The sequence below is a fragment of the Camelina sativa genome, chromosome 17 (assembly GCF_000633955.1).
Source record: "Camelina sativa cultivar DH55 chromosome 17, Cs, whole genome shotgun sequence".
NCBI classification, from domain to species: domain Eukaryota; kingdom Viridiplantae; phylum Streptophyta; class Magnoliopsida; order Brassicales; family Brassicaceae; genus Camelina; species Camelina sativa.
Window position 1 is genome coordinate 33,949,982 of NC_025701.1, and position 17,223 is coordinate 33,967,204.

At 38.5% G+C, this 17,223-nt stretch overlaps 6 protein-coding genes across 7 annotated transcripts; 3 read left to right on the top strand and 3 right to left on the bottom strand.

The window, feature by feature from the left end:
• Positions 397-2,545, bottom strand: LOC104758867. The gene is made up of 4 exons (XM_019239443.1): positions 2,322-2,545; positions 1,862-2,060; positions 712-1,740; positions 397-633 (listed from the first exon to the last, which is right to left on the bottom strand). Exons 1-4 carry the CDS (start codon positions 2,494-2,496, stop codon positions 624-626), a joined length of 1,413 nt encoding a protein of 470 aa, XP_019094988.1. The 5' UTR covers positions 2,497-2,545; the 3' UTR covers positions 397-623.
• On the bottom strand, positions 3,627-5,790 carry LOC104758869 (uncharacterized protein At4g26485). Of its 2 annotated transcripts, none has more exons than XM_010481829.1 (3): positions 5,105-5,790; positions 4,713-4,911; positions 3,627-4,599 (listed from the first exon to the last, which is right to left on the bottom strand). In XM_010481829.1, exons 1-3 carry the CDS (start codon positions 5,283-5,285, stop codon positions 3,891-3,893), a joined length of 1,089 nt encoding a protein of 362 aa, XP_010480131.1. In that variant the 5' UTR covers positions 5,286-5,790; the 3' UTR covers positions 3,627-3,890. The 2 variants fall into 2 exon arrangements, with proteins under 2 accessions (XP_010480131.1, XP_010480129.1); XM_010481827.1 differs by having other exon boundaries at positions 4,713-4,914.
• Positions 5,915-6,642, bottom strand: LOC104758868 (protein BOLA1, chloroplastic). The gene has a single exon (XM_010481826.2). It carries the CDS (start codon positions 6,570-6,572, stop codon positions 6,090-6,092), a length of 483 nt encoding a protein of 160 aa, XP_010480128.1. The 5' UTR covers positions 6,573-6,642; the 3' UTR covers positions 5,915-6,089.
• On the top strand, positions 7,462-11,376 carry LOC104760045 (uridine kinase-like protein 3). Its single transcript, XM_019239065.1, has 13 exons — positions 7,462-7,680; positions 8,237-8,380; positions 8,474-8,594; positions 8,860-8,890; positions 9,596-9,742; positions 9,844-10,038; positions 10,136-10,219; positions 10,290-10,350; positions 10,447-10,507; positions 10,596-10,689; positions 10,760-10,832; positions 10,924-11,006; positions 11,112-11,376. The coding sequence occupies exons 2-13, from the start codon at positions 8,239-8,241 to the stop codon at positions 11,259-11,261; spliced, it is 1,242 nt and encodes a 413-aa protein (XP_019094610.1). The 5' UTR covers positions 7,462-7,680; positions 8,237-8,238; the 3' UTR covers positions 11,262-11,376.
• LOC104758870 (uridine kinase-like protein 3) lies at positions 12,573-14,404 on the top strand. The gene is made up of 9 exons (XM_010481830.2): positions 12,573-12,716; positions 12,818-13,012; positions 13,110-13,193; positions 13,264-13,324; positions 13,421-13,481; positions 13,570-13,663; positions 13,734-13,806; positions 13,898-13,980; positions 14,086-14,404. Exons 1-9 carry the CDS (start codon positions 12,585-12,587, stop codon positions 14,233-14,235), a joined length of 933 nt encoding a protein of 310 aa, XP_010480132.1. The 5' UTR covers positions 12,573-12,584; the 3' UTR covers positions 14,236-14,404.
• Positions 14,741-17,130, top strand: LOC104760046 (uridine kinase-like protein 3). Its single transcript, XM_019239470.1, has 12 exons — positions 14,741-14,759; positions 14,906-15,024; positions 15,197-15,293; positions 15,428-15,507; positions 15,585-15,779; positions 15,877-15,960; positions 16,031-16,091; positions 16,188-16,248; positions 16,337-16,430; positions 16,501-16,573; positions 16,665-16,747; positions 16,853-17,130. The coding sequence occupies exons 2-12, from the start codon at positions 14,938-14,940 to the stop codon at positions 17,000-17,002; spliced, it is 1,065 nt and encodes a 354-aa protein (XP_019095015.1). The 5' UTR covers positions 14,741-14,759; positions 14,906-14,937; the 3' UTR covers positions 17,003-17,130.

Genomic DNA, 17,223 nt, shown 5'->3' on the forward strand with positions numbered 1-17,223 from the left:
TATGTATGTATAATTATTACTATTATTATATTTTTCACTATCAATTTCCATGTAATTTGCTTGACATTTTCATCTTCAATATTATAAAGTAATTATTTATTTATTTGATTTGATTAGAAGTTGAAATTGAAGAGTTTTTTTTGCTGCTAGAATTATTAGGATAGTGATTGTTGCCTTGTCGGCTAAGCTTACGTTTAAATTAGTCTACAAGAAATGATAAAATCATATTGTAAGTTGCTATATTTTACTATAAAACAAAACGGTTAAAGTGTCGTACCAAACCTTCTGGTCCAGATGGTGTCTTAGTGTGAATCAGTAGTACGAGAGAGACTGTTTGAAAAAAGGCAAGTATTGAGAAATTATCTTGCAGCAGCAGTGATAAAGATAAGTATCTCCTTAAGATAATGCAAAGTCACTACCATTTCTTGGATACATTCTTCAAAAACTAAATATACACACAAAATTACCCCAAAAATATCATCTCCACATCGAGATCATCACAGTTTCGAGTTGACACTTGTCAGTAGTTAACTTACTGCCATGCTAATAGATAGACACATAAGATAAATTACACACCATCCGTAGAGATTCTTGAGTCATCATCTTCAGTAACCTTGTTTCCATCAACGTATCCTGAGAAGTTCTTTGAGGATTAGTTACCTAAAGAATTTTTCATATCGATTATGCAAAACAAAAAAAACAATGATTTACCAGTGCTGTGGAGGATGAATGTGGTGGTTGCTCTGCCTAGTGAAGCTTCGTTCTTGTGATTCTATAGTGTACGGATGGCGAAGGCTATTACTTGTTGACATTCTTCGTACTTCCCAGTCATAAATTTCATGAGAAACTCCACTCGAGCGGTTAGAACATTCGAATAGTGGTTCTTGACTAGCTTGAACTGGAAAGTCTTGACAAAGCAGGCGGTGTCTTTCTGGTGATCCTCCAGAGTACAGATGAGGAAACCTTGTCCGTTTTAGCATTCTTTGTATTACCCCCTCATAATTATCAAGCGGAACTCCACAGAGGCGGTTAGAGCTTTCATAGAAATGTTCTTGACGATGTTGATTTGTTTGAAAAGGAACGTCTTGACAAAGCAGGCTGCTTCTTTTAGTGTATCTGTACTTGTCCAGCTCTATTAAACTGTCATCAAACAGGGCATGGTTTCTTCCAAGAGAGAAGTGGGCATCTTCAAACTGTGAATATCTATGTTCTTGGTAATCCAATGGAGATGTTCTCTGTCTTGATTGAACACAAGGATCTTGGACTTGCCTAAGGTCATAGTCCCTACGATAGCTGAGATCAAACGGAACTGGTCTTTGGCTAACACCGTGAAATTCAGTTTGTTGGGGATACCCATGATCAAATGACACTGCAGGCTGCATATTTATAAGACCTTGGGGACGATTTGATGCTTGTTCCTTCCCTTCTCTCCATTTCACCTTCTCTGCATAAAGCTCCTTAGCGACGCGAGAGAATCTGAACTTGAAAGTGCTGCATTCTCCCAAAAGGAAAGGTTGGTCACATCTAGTCCCATCTCCTCTCTTATTCTCATAACCAGGGTAACTTCCCTTCTCGAACGCCACACGTTGAATCAACACAAGAAAGCATCTGCTAGCGAGCTCCTCAAGATTCCAGTTACAGAAAGGTGCTTTGTTCTTGTGCGAGACATGAACTTCTCCATTATCTCTAAGCAAACGGCTTGCACCATGGAAAAATCCAAACACCAGCTCTCTATGCTTCCTGCAACAAAGAACATCTCTACAAATTCGTTACAAAAATTCCTCAAAAGTTGCCAGTCTACACATCTCAACTGCAAGAAGAAGGTATCTGTAATGCCAAAGAAACGTTGAAGCTCACTCACCGTATAAGAGAGGAATCAGACTCTTTGCCGTGGAAACCGGCGTGGGGGAAGTTGAAAATGACACGATCAAATCTTCTAAAACGAAGATCAGGATGAAATTGCAGTGTGGTTGCATCAACTCCATGTAAAAGTAATGCTCCAAGTCGCTTCAAAGTTTCAAGGTTTGATCTTGCCTTTTTGTACTTTCTAACCACAGTATCTGCTTCAACAACAGAGGAAATCAAACTTAAAGCTACAACCTTTAATCAGTACAAAGATGAAAAATCACATCTTCCACCGGAAGCTCCATAATCAGTAGAGTTCACCCTATGATTTGATTTCGATTCTTTCTCACAGCCAAGTCTGAGACAGTCTCATGCTAAAAGAGGCATAAAAAAACCCTAAAACCTCAGACATAGAAAACTCAAACGAAATCAAAAACCCTAAAAAATTCTCACAGTGTAAGCAGAGGAAGTGTTACCGTATGAATCGAGTGAGGAAGCGCAAATACTGGAAGCAGAGCCGAATCGAGTGGCTAAGCTACAAGAGAATGAGAAATCTCCTTCGCCGACGAGAAGTATCTGATGGTTCGATGAGTAGTGTTTGACCCATACTTCTTCTTCATCCTCCCTATCACCCTTAACCTCCATCGCCATTAGAGCAATAAAGGATGAAACTTTAGAAAGTTTTGATTTTTTTTTTTTTTTCTCTATTTTCAAAAACAGAAGTAACGTTTATTAGTAGTAGTAGTACTACTGTATAAGTCCAAGAGAAGAGAGACGGTTGAGTTTTCTCATCTATCGAAAAATGGGAAAAGATGATTGGGATTTTTACACCGATATTAACAAAAGACGATCATTTATTGATTTTGTTTATTGAGCCCCCATTTCAGTACAAAAGTAGTATTTCTGTTGGCTCATAAAGGCGTTTATTGTTAAAAATGAAATGATTGAAAATTGCGTTCTGATTAGAGTGTTTTAGTATCAAGAATAAATACTAATACAACTATACTAGTTTTTACTCCCTCTGCCTCACAAATATTGAAGTTTTAGAAAATTTTCTTTGTTTCAACAAGATTGATGTTTTGAATATTTTTAATAAATTTTTGTTTTAATGATTACTGATACTGTAGAATGTATGGAGTGTAAAAGTGGGAAGGTGGGAAAGTGAAAAAGTATTAGAAAAATAAATCATATATTCTCTCTGTCTTAATATGTGTGTAAAATCCTAAACTTCAATCTTTGTGAGACAGAGGGAGTAGTAGTTTGTTACTAAAATCATATGATTAAGCTACACAAAAACAAATTACTAAGTTTTTACCAGTGTTCAAGAAAGCGGTCTAGGCGGCCGCCTAGGCGCCGTCTAGGCGCTAGGCGCTCAGTAGACGCCTAGATGACCGCCTAAACCGCTTAAAATTACATTAATTTAATTTTAATATTTATTTTTGATTTTTAACTATATAGATTTAAATTATTAAGTTTTATATTTGTATACGTAATTATAAATGTTTATATGTTGTTAATATAACTTAAATAAATGTATTTTTGTTAATTTTGTTTATAATTTATAATTTTTTTTTATTTTTCTAACATATATTTGTACATAATTTTATATATATATAATGTTTTATGTTGTAAACGCCTAAACCGCCTAAAAACCGTCTGCCCTGATTAGGCGTTCTAGGCGCTAGGCGCTGGGTCACCGCCCAGATACCGCCTAGCGCTTTCTTGAACACTGGTTTTTACTAATGCGTCCTACCAAATTTTCTGGCTAAGCGTTCCGCCTAGAGTCTTTTGATAGATGGGATATATCACAAGAGAGTCAAAACATGAGAGTGTTTATGGGATTCTCTCCTTAAAGACAATGCACTAGTCGCGCAGGACTCGCAATCACTTTCAACTACATATTCTCCAAAAATGTAAAAAACCAGATAAGTACACAAAATTATAACAAATTAAATATCATCTCCCATATAGAGATCATTGCATCATATAGAATGCAGCTTTGTTGGTGCGTCCTGCGTGCATACCATATTTTGAGCTTGCTCTGCCTACTCATGCTTCCGTTTTCGTGATTCTCCCTGAGTGCTGTTTCGTATCAACATTTTTCGTACTCTCCCCTTGTGAATTCCATGACATACTCCTCTGAAACGGAGAGAGCGTTCGGGGAACGGTTCTTGACTAGCTTGTACTCCAAATTCTTGACACTGATGAGGAACGGTCCTCCGTGTTACCATCCTTTCTAATTTTCCATTATGCATTTCTAACGATACTCTATTGAAGCGGTTGTATTCAAGAAGTTGTTCTTTACGATGAGGTTTCATTCTTTTACTGTATCTGGGCAGTTCAAGATGTATCGAGCTGTCTTCAACACGGACATGTTTGTTATCCATCGCCCGAGTTGTTGGAAAAGCTTGGTGACACTTTGGTTCTCGTTCTTTCACTTCTCTCCATTTCACCTTCTCTGCATAAAGCTCCTTAGCGACACGAGAGAATCTGAATTTGAAAGTACTGCACTCTCCCAAAGGGAAAGGTTGGTCACATCTGGACCCATCGCCTCTCTTATTCTCATAACCAGGGTAGTTGCTCTTATGGAACGCCACACACTGAATCAACACAAGAAAGCATCTGCTAGCGAGTTCCTCAAGATTCCAGTTACAGAAAGGTGCTTTGTTCTTGTGCGAGACATGAACTTCTCCATTAGCTCTTAGCAAACGGCTTGCACCATGGAAAAATCCAAACACCAGTTCTCTATGCTTCCTACAGACAAACATACAGACAAAGAACATCTACAAATTCTTTACACAAATTCCTCAAAAGTTGTCTACACCTTCAACTGCAAGAAGAAAGTATCTGAAACACCAAAATCTTACCGTATTTGACAGGGATCAGACTCTCTTCTGTGGAAACCGGTGTGCGGGAAGTTGAAGATGACACAATCAAATCTTCGGAAATGAAGATCAGGATGGAGTTGCAGTTTGGTTGCATCAACTCCATGTAAAAGGAAAGCTCCAAGTCTCTTCAAAGTTTCAAGGTTTGATCTTGCCTTCTTGTACTTTCTAACCACAGTGTCTGCTTCAGTTACCCACAAAAACACATGAAACAACAAAGGATATCAAATCTAAAAGCTACAACCTTTTTAACTGGTTTATAAAGCTATGAACTTGAACAGAGAGGAACAATGCAAATGTTGGAAATCAAACCATTCACCGGAATTAAGCTCAATAAAACAGTGACAATGTAAGGAAAGTAAGTAAGTGGTTACCATATGAATCGAGAGAGGAAGCGTAGATATTGGAAGCAGAGCCGAAGCGAGTGGCTAAGCTACAAGAGAATGAGAAATCTCCTTCGCCAAGGAGAAGTATCTGATGCTTGGATGAATAGTGTTCGACCCACTTTTCTTCAGCATCGTCTCTATCTCCTTTAAGCTCCAAAAGCTCTCTCATGTTTTGGGAAGTTATGTTTTATCTTCAGAGTTCAAGACATATATTAACGTACCTATTTCCGCTCTGTTGATGTATAAAAAACTTAAAGAAGAGGGACGATTTAGTTTCCTTATAAATGGAAAATGACGATTCGCTTTACCCACAAATCAAAAAGGTGATCACTGATTTGCAGCCAAAATAAAATATGTTTTTGTTGCTAATAAAGGTGACATGGCGTTAGCGATTAGAAAACGCAAACGCAGTATATGACAATCGCTGAATTTGAATGGACACTTAGAAGAAGAACGAGACTGAAACATAGAAAAAACAAGAACTTATTTACCTCCAAGCTAACAAATACATGGCACAAACAGCTTCATTCTTAATCAAAACTCGTTGAGTAAGCAATTGCTTCACTGTCCATTATTCCATTTCCAACCCCTCTTGTACTCACTGCCCTAACAATGAATAAAGAGAAATTGCGGGAAACTGCCCAATCGAACAACCAAAACTAGGCTGATTCGTCATCAACAACAAACTCTTCGCTTCCTTCAGCTCATTGCAGCAAATGGAATGCTAGATCATATTTCATGAAGCTTAGGAACCATATAGTTTTGTTTTCTAGAAAACACACAGAACTCGAATCGAACTTAAAAGCAAGTGTCTTTGTTTGAAGTTGAAACACCTACCCCATCCAAAAGCAAACTCAAATCCAGAAACAACAACACACACCATCAAATCTAAAACAGAGCCTTTGATGAGAAAAAAAATCCAATCTTTGAATAGAGTTGGTTGTAACAACAAATTCTATAAGCATCAATCAATTTAAGGAGGAGGAGACTCAGACGGGGTCTTAGAGACGATAGAAAGAGCGTGTAATCCAGAATCCAGCTCTTCCCGGAGCAAATCGTAGACCAACCTATGCCTCTTCACCAGATTCATACCTTGGAACCCTTTCGAAACGATCTTCACGTTGAAATGCGTCTCTCCGTCGGTTCTGCCTTTCATCCCGGCGTGACCGGCGTGCTGATACGAGACATCTTCGATCACTAACTCAACAGGTTCGAGCTCTTTCTGAAGCTTCTCTCTCATCCTGCTCGCTCGACTCTCGATTGCTCCCGAACCCGACCCGGTTTTCTCAACGCTGCTGCTCATCGCGACGGATCTTGACCTAGGTCCCGTCGAATTCGACTCTGAATTGAAGAATTTAGGTACGGAGACGAAGACGCTCGGAGGATTTAACGGCGATTTTAGGGTTTGAGTCCGGTGGAATCCAGATACGATTAACCTAATCGAAGATGAAAACATTGTCGAAAACTCGAAAACAATATGAAACGCCGTCGTTTATTTGGCTTTAGTCATCTTCACGAATCTACCAATTAAAAGGCGTTATTTGCAGTAACGTCCAATAACTTGTAAATATAATAACACCAGCCCCGTCCACATTTATGAGAACTTCACAAAAAGGATCCAAACTCTAAAATTTGTTTCGAAACATCCCCCTTACTTCACGTTTTTGTGAGAAATAAAATGAAAAGTATACTAATTGAGAAATGTGTGTACAGTATATTTATGGTTAAATGATACTATTTAATTAGTTTTAAAAAGGCTAATGCAATTTGATGGTATGGTTTGAAGAAAAGACAACATCTTTGATTTGGGCTATGGTTTGTGTTAATACACTCTTTTGGATTGTATAGACATAAATGACACATAACAAGAAAAACTTAACCTTCAAGTTCCAGAGATGGCAATTGAATAACTCATATAAAGTATTAAATCAGTAAAAAATGATATGTTTAGGGAAAAGGTAATAACACATTTGAAAGAAACGTACATATGAAGAAGTTAAATAATATGGATAGAAATGAGAAAAAAAATTTAGACGTCGTAATCAGAAATAGTTCCTATTTTGGTGACAAAAAAATATAAATATAAAATAGTAGTAGTAGTAAATAGATATTTTGTTTTTGATGTAAACGAAAATAAAGAATAAATAATAATAAAAAAATCGAAGATGAGTAAAGCAGTTGATTCGACCATCACTGCGTTGTTTAGCTGCAGCTCTCGGAACTAGGTCCCACCATTCCTAATAGGATCTGACGTGGATCCTCGATCCCTCCCTCTACCCTTTTTAAAGCACCCGGAACACACTCAAATTTACGACAACTGCCACCACCAAACACCAAGTACTGTACTGTATATAACGTTGTCTGTGGGAAGGGTAGTTTCGTCAAAACCCAAAAAACCCACTTTCCGGTTTTCGTGAAAAAACCCGTCTCCAGCCGCCGCTGCATCCATCCATCCTCCCATTCTCCATTATGCTCTCTCTTTCTCACCGCAAACATATAATATATACTAACGTATTATTATTATATATGTAACTCAGTTTGGTCTGTGCATCGAGTTAACACAGGCAATGCTCGTGTCTCCCCCTCTCTCTTATATAGTATATGTTAGTATGTTTTTAGATTCTCTTTTTTATCTGTTGGAACTGGGGAGCTTTTTGTTAGCTAATCGGTGATCTCGAGACGCTTTTTTTTATTGAATCCCTTTTCTTTCATTTCGTGAGTTTTCTTAATCAAGATTCGATTTTTATTGATTTTCTTTGATGATGATGTAACGTTTCTTTCTCATTCTCTTTGCATGTATTGATCTAATATAATAATCTGGCTTTCTTCTCTCGGCTGATCTCTGTTTTCCTTTTTTTCATATTTTGGATTGGCGTTACACTATCTATTATGTGGTCGGTCATTTATGATTGGTAGTTTGTTTTGTGCGTTAAACGTGATTTGAGGTCATGGGTATCACGGCATTGGTACTTGTGGAATCTACTTATATGTCTTATAAAGTTTGATTCTTTTCAGGATACCTTTTTTTACTGGAAGCATTATAAAAGAAAGAAAGTTGATATATTGGCATTTTTCATGTGATCTTAGAATGCATTTTTATTGTGTTGTGTTGTGTTGTAGGAATGGCTTCAAATTCAGCTGTTGATATTATAGAGACATCTTCCAAGGTTCATTTCTCAGGCTTTCATCAAATGGATGGTTTAGTTTCGATTATATCAGATCAATTGGCTGAGGAAGAGGAACATGGCCAACCTTTTGTGATCGGTGAGAGATGCTGGCAGATTTTTATCTAATCTTAACTGGTTTGAAGATGGTTAGAATCAGACAATGTTAATAGGATGTTTGTTGTCTTTTCAGGAGTTGCTGGAGGAGCAGCATCCGGTAAAACAACTGTTTGCGATATGATTATGCAGCAACTGCATGATCAGAGAGCTGTTGTTGTAAATCAGGTGCTTGAATGTGATCTATTTCGATTTCTGTTTTTTTTTTTNAAAATGTTCATGAGAACACAAACCATAGGTAACGAGCAAAAAGACAAGAGAAGGCCTTTAAATACAAAGAAGGATGGCACACCTTTAGGTCCTTGATGAACCTATCAAAATGCTGGCGTACACCTCTAAGAAGCTCAAGTACGAACTCATTGCTCTGGCATGGGATTTTAGTTGCTTCAAAAATATGTGAACCGAGTTTAGGCTCAGCCAATCCTAAGCTAAACTTGGGTTTCTTTCCCTCCTTGACTTTAGGAAGATTCAACTCCAGGAAACTTCTAAGCTCGTCAGTCATAACACCTACCAACATCATATAAATCCAATTCCAGAGATCAAGGATATAATCAAAACAATGAAACAAAATCAGGACGCAAACAGATATATAAAACAAGAATCAATTGAAGCGCTTTCAACAATATATATATACAGGGGTTTTGAACTATGAGGTTTTAAATCTAAGGGTTTAACTTTTTAAGCTGAACCAAACACCTAAGCGATAGTCTCTGTTCTAGCTCTAAATCGAAGAACAAGCAGTGTATATAACAAGATAAACTCAACACAACACAACACAACACATGCAAATACAAAACAAGGAAAAAATGGGTAAAGAAGAGTCACTTTCGGTGATGGCGTTGGTTTGGTTGAGAGCATCACGAGCAGACTCGAAGGGGTGAAACGCTGTGAGCTGAACTACACGGCCAAAACGACTGAGGTCAGAGACGGAGGTCCGAACGGCCTCAGTGTTCTGTCCGATCTCATCTAGTCCGTGCACCTCGAAGATGGCATAGCCTGAAGAAGATTCGTACTGCAAATACATCGCCATTTTTGGAGGAGAAGAAACTAAAACCCTAACAACTCTACTGAGCGAGATAAATACACAATGAGCCGAAATTAGGGTTTCGGGGGTTGGGTTTAATACGATTTGTTTGATGGCGCTGCTTTGAACAATTTAATGGGCCTGGCCCATTATACGGCCTCTTAATTGTATTAGTGTGTATATATAAACATGATGGTAATTAATTTGGTCCTTATTCTACATCACGTCGTTGTTTATGCAGATGCTGATGTGCGTTTAGCTAGAAGGATTAAACGCGATACTGTTGAGAAGGGCAGAGATATTGCCACTATTCTTGACCAGGTTTGTGTCGCTCTATGCAAAGAATTTCGTTAATATCTCATAATTTATGTTTTGCGCTGACTCTTCATTTATGTTTTGATTGTGGAAACTTTATAATGCAGTACTCGAAGTTTGTGAAGCCAGCATTTGAGGATTTTATTCTACCAACGAAGAAATACGCAGATATAATAATTCCCCGAGGAGGTGATAACCATGTTGCTATTGATTTGATTGTGCAACACATCCACACAAAGCTCGGTCAACATGATCTCTGTAAAATCTATCCAAATCTTTATGTTATTCAATCAACTTTTCAGGTTTCACTTATTCTCCTTTCTCTCGTCTAATCAACCAACAGTAATAATTTCTGGCTTAATGATCAGAAAGACTGATACTTTAGCCGGTTGGTTACAGATACGTGGGATGCACACTCTAATCCGAGACTCTAAAACAACAAAGCATGACTTCATCTTCTACTCCGATCGATTGATTCGTTTGGTGGGTGCTAAATTAGTTTTCTGTTGCGTATTATTTCGATATGTTTGCTTTATTAATGTCCTCTCGCCAGGTGGTTGAGCACGGCCTCGGGCACCTTCCCTTCACAGAAAAGCAAGTGGTCACTCCCACAGGTTAGCTAATGACGAATATTATATTTTACTGCAGTCTTGCAGCAGAAATCTCCAACCAGAGTGAGATAAGAAACTCATGATGTTTGTTAAATGTAGGATCTGTGTATTCGGGTGTGGACTTCTGTAAGAGGCTGTGTGGTGTCTCAGTTATCAGAAGGTAAAAAAGACCAACTCAAACACTTGACACCGGGTTGTTGTTGTGGTCAAGAAGACCATATATATAATGATTCTGTCTTTGAACACAGCGGTGAGAGTATGGAGAACGCTCTAAGAGCATGCTGCAAAGGAATCAAAATTGGAAAGATTCTGATTCATAGAGAAGGGGACAACGGGCAACAGGTTTGTAACTTGTTTTATGTTCATCCTCTGTTAATCACTTGGTCCTAACTACTTTTGTGGCACCTACCAGCTTATCTACGAGAAGCTACCCTCAGACATTTCGGAAAGGCATGTGCTTTTGCTAGACCCAATCCTGGGGACAGGTCTGTGTTCTGTGAACTCTGTACTACTACTGGTGGTGAGCACAAAAGACAAGATATAATAGGAAGATAACTAGAGCATGTTTGTGTACAGGAAACTCGGCGGTGCAAGCGATAAGACTGCTCATAAGCAAAGGCGTGCCTGAGTCCAACATCATATTTCTCAATCTCATATCTGTAAGTTTGAAAAGCAAAAAACGTTTAGGCTTCTTCTCTCTCTACATAGCTTAAACTGTTGAAAAAAAATAAAAATGGTATGGGGATTGTTGTGTGTGGGTTCAGGCACCTCAAGGAGTAAATGTGGTGTGCAAAAAGTTCCCAAGGATAAAGATTGTGACTTCTGAGATAGACATCGGTTTAAACGTTGAATTCAGAGTTGTTCCCGGTATGGGGGAGTTTGGAGACCGCTACTTTGGGACGGATGATGAGTGAGAGTGAGTGAGAGCTTTTTTGCCTTGCTCTGAAAATTTTGATAAATTATTTTTGGTTTTCAAATATGTTATACGGATTTCATATTATCACACATATATACGTATACCAACAAACAAANAGATGCTGGCAGATTTTTATCTAATCTTAACTGGTTTGAAGATGGTTAGAATCAGACAATGTTAATAGGATGTTTGTTGTCTTTTCAGGAGTTGCTGGAGGAGCAGCATCCGGTAAAACAACTGTTTGCGATATGATTATGCAGCAACTGCATGATCAGAGAGCTGTTGTTGTAAATCAGGTGCTTGAATGTGATCTATTTCGATTTCTGTTTTTTTTTTTGGTTCTGATAACTTATCAGTGATAAGTGATTACAAGTGGTTGATCTTTCTTTTTTTTTTTTTTTTGGCAGGNCTTGATGAACCTATCAAAATGCTGGCGTACACCTCTAAGAAGCTCAAGTACGAACTCATTGCTCTGGCATGGGATTTTAGTTGCTTCAAAAATATGTGAACCGAGTTTAGGCTCAGCCAATCCTAAGCTAAACTTGGGTTTCTTTCCCTCCTTGACTTTAGGAAGATTCAACTCCAGGAAACTTCTAAGCTCGTCAGTCATAACACCTACCAACATCATATAAATCCAATTCCAGAGATCAAGGATATAATCAAAACAATGAAACAAAATCAGGACGCAAACAGATATATAAAACAAGAATCAATTGAAGCGCTTTCAACAATATATATATACAGGGGTTTTGAACTATGAGGTTTTAAATCTAAGGGTTTAACTTTTTAAGCTGAACCAAACACCTAAGCGATAGTCTCTGTTCTAGCTCTAAATCGAAGAACAAGCAGTGTATATAACAAGATAAACTCAACACAACACAACACAACACATGCAAATACAAAACAAGGAAAAAATGGGTAAAGAAGAGTCACTTTCGGTGATGGCGTTGGTTTGGTTGAGAGCATCACGAGCAGACTCGAAGGGGTGAAACGCTGTGAGCTGAACTACACGGCCAAAACGACTGAGGTCAGAGACGGAGGTCCGAACGGCCTCAGTGTTCTGTCCGATCTCATCTAGTCCGTGCACCTCGAAGATGGCATAGCCTGAAGAAGATTCGTACTGCAAATACATCGCCATTTTTGGAGGAGAAGAAACTAAAACCCTAACAACTCTACTGAGCGAGATAAATACACAATGAGCCGAAATTAGGGTTTCGGGGGTTGGGTTTAATACGATTTGTTTGATGGCGCTGCTTTGAACAATTTAATGGGCCTGGCCCATTATACGGCCTCTTAATTGTATTAGTGTGTATATATAAACATGATGGTAATTAATTTGGTCCTTATTCTACATCACGTCGTTGTTTATGCAGATGCTGATGTGCGTTTAGCTAGAAGGATTAAACGCGATACTGTTGAGAAGGGCAGAGATATTGCCACTATTCTTGACCAGGTTTGTGTCGCTCTATGCAAAGAATTTCGTTAATATCTCATAATTTATGTTTTGCGCTGACTCTTCATTTATGTTTTGATTGTGGAAACTTTATAATGCAGTACTCGAAGTTTGTGAAGCCAGCATTTGAGGATTTTATTCTACCAACGAAGAAATACGCAGATATAATAATTCCCCGAGGAGGTGATAACCATGTTGCTATTGATTTGATTGTGCAACACATCCACACAAAGCTCGGTCAACATGATCTCTGTAAAATCTATCCAAATCTTTATGTTATTCAATCAACTTTTCAGGTTTCACTTATTCTCCTTTCTCTCGTCTAATCAACCAACAGTAATAATTTCTGGCTTAATGATCAGAAAGACTGATACTTTAGCCGGTTGGTTACAGATACGTGGGATGCACACTCTAATCCGAGACTCTAAAACAACAAAGCATGACTTCATCTTCTACTCCGATCGATTGATTCGTTTGGTGGGTGCTAAATTAGTTTTCTGTTGCGTATTATTTCGATATGTTTGCTTTATTAATGTCCTCTCGCCAGGTGGTTGAGCACGGCCTCGGGCACCTTCCCTTCACAGAAAAGCAAGTGGTCACTCCCACAGGTTAGCTAATGACGAATATTATATTTTACTGCAGTCTTGCAGCAGAAATCTCCAACCAGAGTGAGATAAGAAACTCATGATGTTTGTTAAATGTAGGATCTGTGTATTCGGGTGTGGACTTCTGTAAGAGGCTGTGTGGTGTCTCAGTTATCAGAAGGTAAAAAAGACCAACTCAAACACTTGACACCGGGTTGTTGTTGTGGTCAAGAAGACCATATATATAATGATTCTGTCTTTGAACACAGCGGTGAGAGTATGGAGAACGCTCTAAGAGCATGCTGCAAAGGAATCAAAATTGGAAAGATTCTGATTCATAGAGAAGGGGACAACGGGCAACAGGTTTGTAACTTGTTTTATGTTCATCCTCTGTTAATCACTTGGTCCTAACTACTTTTGTGGCACCTACCAGCTTATCTACGAGAAGCTACCCTCAGACATTTCGGAAAGGCATGTGCTTTTGCTAGACCCAATCCTGGGGACAGGTCTGTGTTCTGTGAACTCTGTACTACTACTGGTGGTGAGCACAAAAGACAAGATATAATAGGAAGATAACTAGAGCATGTTTGTGTACAGGAAACTCGGCGGTGCAAGCGATAAGACTGCTCATAAGCAAAGGCGTGCCTGAGTCCAACATCATATTTCTCAATCTCATATCTGTAAGTTTGAAAAGCAAAAAACGTTTAGGCTTCTTCTCTCTCTACATAGCTTAAACTGTTGAAAAAAAATAAAAATGGTATGGGGATTGTTGTGTGTGGGTTCAGGCACCTCAAGGAGTAAATGTGGTGTGCAAAAAGTTCCCAAGGATAAAGATTGTGACTTCTGAGATAGACATCGGTTTAAACGTTGAATTCAGAGTTGTTCCCGGTATGGGGGAGTTTGGAGACCGCTACTTTGGGACGGATGATGAGTGAGAGTGAGTGAGAGCTTTTTTGCCTTGCTCTGAAAATTTTGATAAATTATTTTTGGTTTTCAAATATGTTATACGGATTTCATATTATCACACATATATACGTATACCAACAAACAAATTTCCAACTCAGTTGAAATTTCCAAGTAATGCATACACAGATTTTGGGTCCATCATCCAAGTGTGCGTATTGAAGTCAACCCCCAGTGAATATGATAAAAACCAAGTGTAAACTCTATTAACATTAAAAACCAAACCGAACCAAACCAAACCGAATCTATTAACATTCGCTTCCAATTTCAATTTGCTTCTAACTTTCTCTCTCCTCCCGCTTCTCTCTTTCTTTTCTCTACTTACAAATTACAAAACAACCAAACCATGAGCACCTCCGATGGCGGCTCCTCTAGGGTTTCGATTCCTCGCCATCTTCGCAAAACACTTGAGAGTATCAGAGAGATTACGGGCAAACAACACTCCGACGAGGATATCTTCGCTGTCTATANTATGATTATAATTTTGACCATCCTGGTTAGTAAGTCTCTGTATAGCCAAAAACTAATTTAATGGGTCTCTTGATCTAATGCAGACTGCTGTTATTTGTCGCTTAGCATTTTATATATCTGAATTTATAATATGCTTGCTTGTACATATGAATTTTGCTCCTTATCTTGTAGACGCTTTCGATACCGAGCAATTATTGTCTTCTATGGAGAAGTTAAGAAAAGGACAAGCAGTAGATATTCCCAACTATGACTTTAAAAGTTACAAGAACAATGTTTTTCCACCTAGAAGGGTAAGGAGCTTCTTAGAATCTTTTCCTTCTTGTCACATAGTCACTTGGTATATATGTGTGCTGGTTCTGAGTTCTGACATTTTGAAGTTTGCTTCTTATTTCTGAAGATCAAACTCATGATGAAGTGATTAGCTCTCTTTTTCAGACACATAAACTTGTTCATCATTTGCAGGTAAACCCTTCTGATGTTATAATTCTGGAAGGGATACTCATTTTCCATGACCCTCGGGTGCGAGATTTGATGAACATGAAGATATTTGTAGATGCAGGTCTTTCTCTTACCGAACCCGCTACACTTATCTAGCCAAATCCATAGCAATTATGAGACGCTGCACTTGTGCATTACACACATGATGGTGATAAATTTGGTTTCTTATTCTACATCATGGTGTTATTTATGCAGATGCTGATGTGCGTTTAGCGAGAAGGATTAAACGTGATACTGTTGAGAAGGGCAGAGACATTGCCACTGTTCTTGACCAGGTTTGTGTCGCTCTATGCAAAGAACTTCGTTACTATCACATCATTTATGTTTTGATTGTGGAAACTTTATAATGCAGTACTCGAAGTTTGTGAAGCCAGCATTTGAGGATTTCATTCTACCAACAAAGAAATACGCAGATATAATAATTCCCCGAGGAGGTGATAACCATGTTGCTATTGATTTGATTGTGCAACACATCCACACGAAGCTCGGTCAACATGATCTCTGTAAAATCTATCCAAATCTTTATGTTATTCAATCAACTTTTCAGGTTTCACTTATTCTCCTTTCTCTCGTCTAATCAACCAACAGTAATAATTTCTGGCTTAATGATCAGAAAGACTGATACTTTAGCCGGTTGGTTACAGATACGTGGGATGCACACTCTAATCCGAGACTCTAAAACAACAAAGCATGACTTCATCTTCTACTCCGATCGATTGATTCGTTTGGTGGGTGCTAAATTAGTTTTCTGTTGCGTATTATTTCGATATGTTTGCTTTATTAATGTCCTCTCGCCAGGTGGTTGAGCACGGCCTCGGGCACCTTCCCTTCACAGAAAAGCAAGTGGTCACTCCCACAGGTTAGCTAATGACGAATATTATATTTTACTGCAGTCTTGCAGCAGAAATCTCCAACCAGAGTGAGATAAGAAACTCATGATGTTTGTTAAATGTAGGATCTGTGTATTCGGGTGTGGACTTCTGTAAGAGGCTGTGTGGTGTCTCAGTTATCAGAAGGTAAAAAAGACCAACTCAAACACTTGACACCGGGTTGTTGTTGTGGTCAAGAAGACCATATATATAATGATTCTGTCTTTGAACACAGCGGTGAGAGTATGGAGAACGCTCTAAGAGCATGCTGCAAAGGAATCAAAATTGGAAAGATTCTGATTCATAGAGAAGGGGACAACGGGCAACAGGTTTGTAACTTGTTTTATGTTCATCCTCTGTTAATCACTTGGTCCTAACTACTTTTGTGGCACCTACCAGCTTATCTACGAGAAGCTACCCTCAGACATTTCGGAAAGGCATGTGCTTTTGCTAGACCCAATCCTGGGGACAGGTCTGTGTTCTGTGAACTCTGTACTACTACTGGTGGTGAGCACAAAAGACAAGATATAATAGGAAGATAACTAGAGCATGTTTGTGTACAGGAAACTCGGCGGTGCAAGCGATAAGACTGCTCATAAGCAAAGGCGTGCCTGAGTCCAACATCATATTTCTCAATCTCATATCTGTAAGTTTGAAAAGCAAAAAACGTTTAGGCTTCTTCTCTCTCTACATAGCTTAAACTGTTGAAAAAAAATAAAAATGGTATGGGGATTGTTGTGTGTGGGTTCAGGCACCTCAAGGAGTAAATGTGGTGTGCAAAAAGTTCCCAAGGATAAAGATTGTGACTTCTGAGATAGACATCGGTTTAAACGTTGAATTCAGAGTTGTTCCCGGTATGGGGGAGTTTGGAGACCGCTACTTTGGGACGGATGATGAGTGAGAGTGAGTGAGAGCTTTTTTGCCTTGCTCTGAAAATTTTGATAAATTATTTTTGGTTTTCAAATATGTTATACGGATTTCATATTATCACACATATATACGTATACCAACAAACAAATTTCCAACTCAGTTGAAATTTCCAAGTAATGCATACACAGATTTTGGGTCCATCATCCAAGTGTGCGTATTGAAGTCAACCCCCAGTGAATATGATAAAAACCA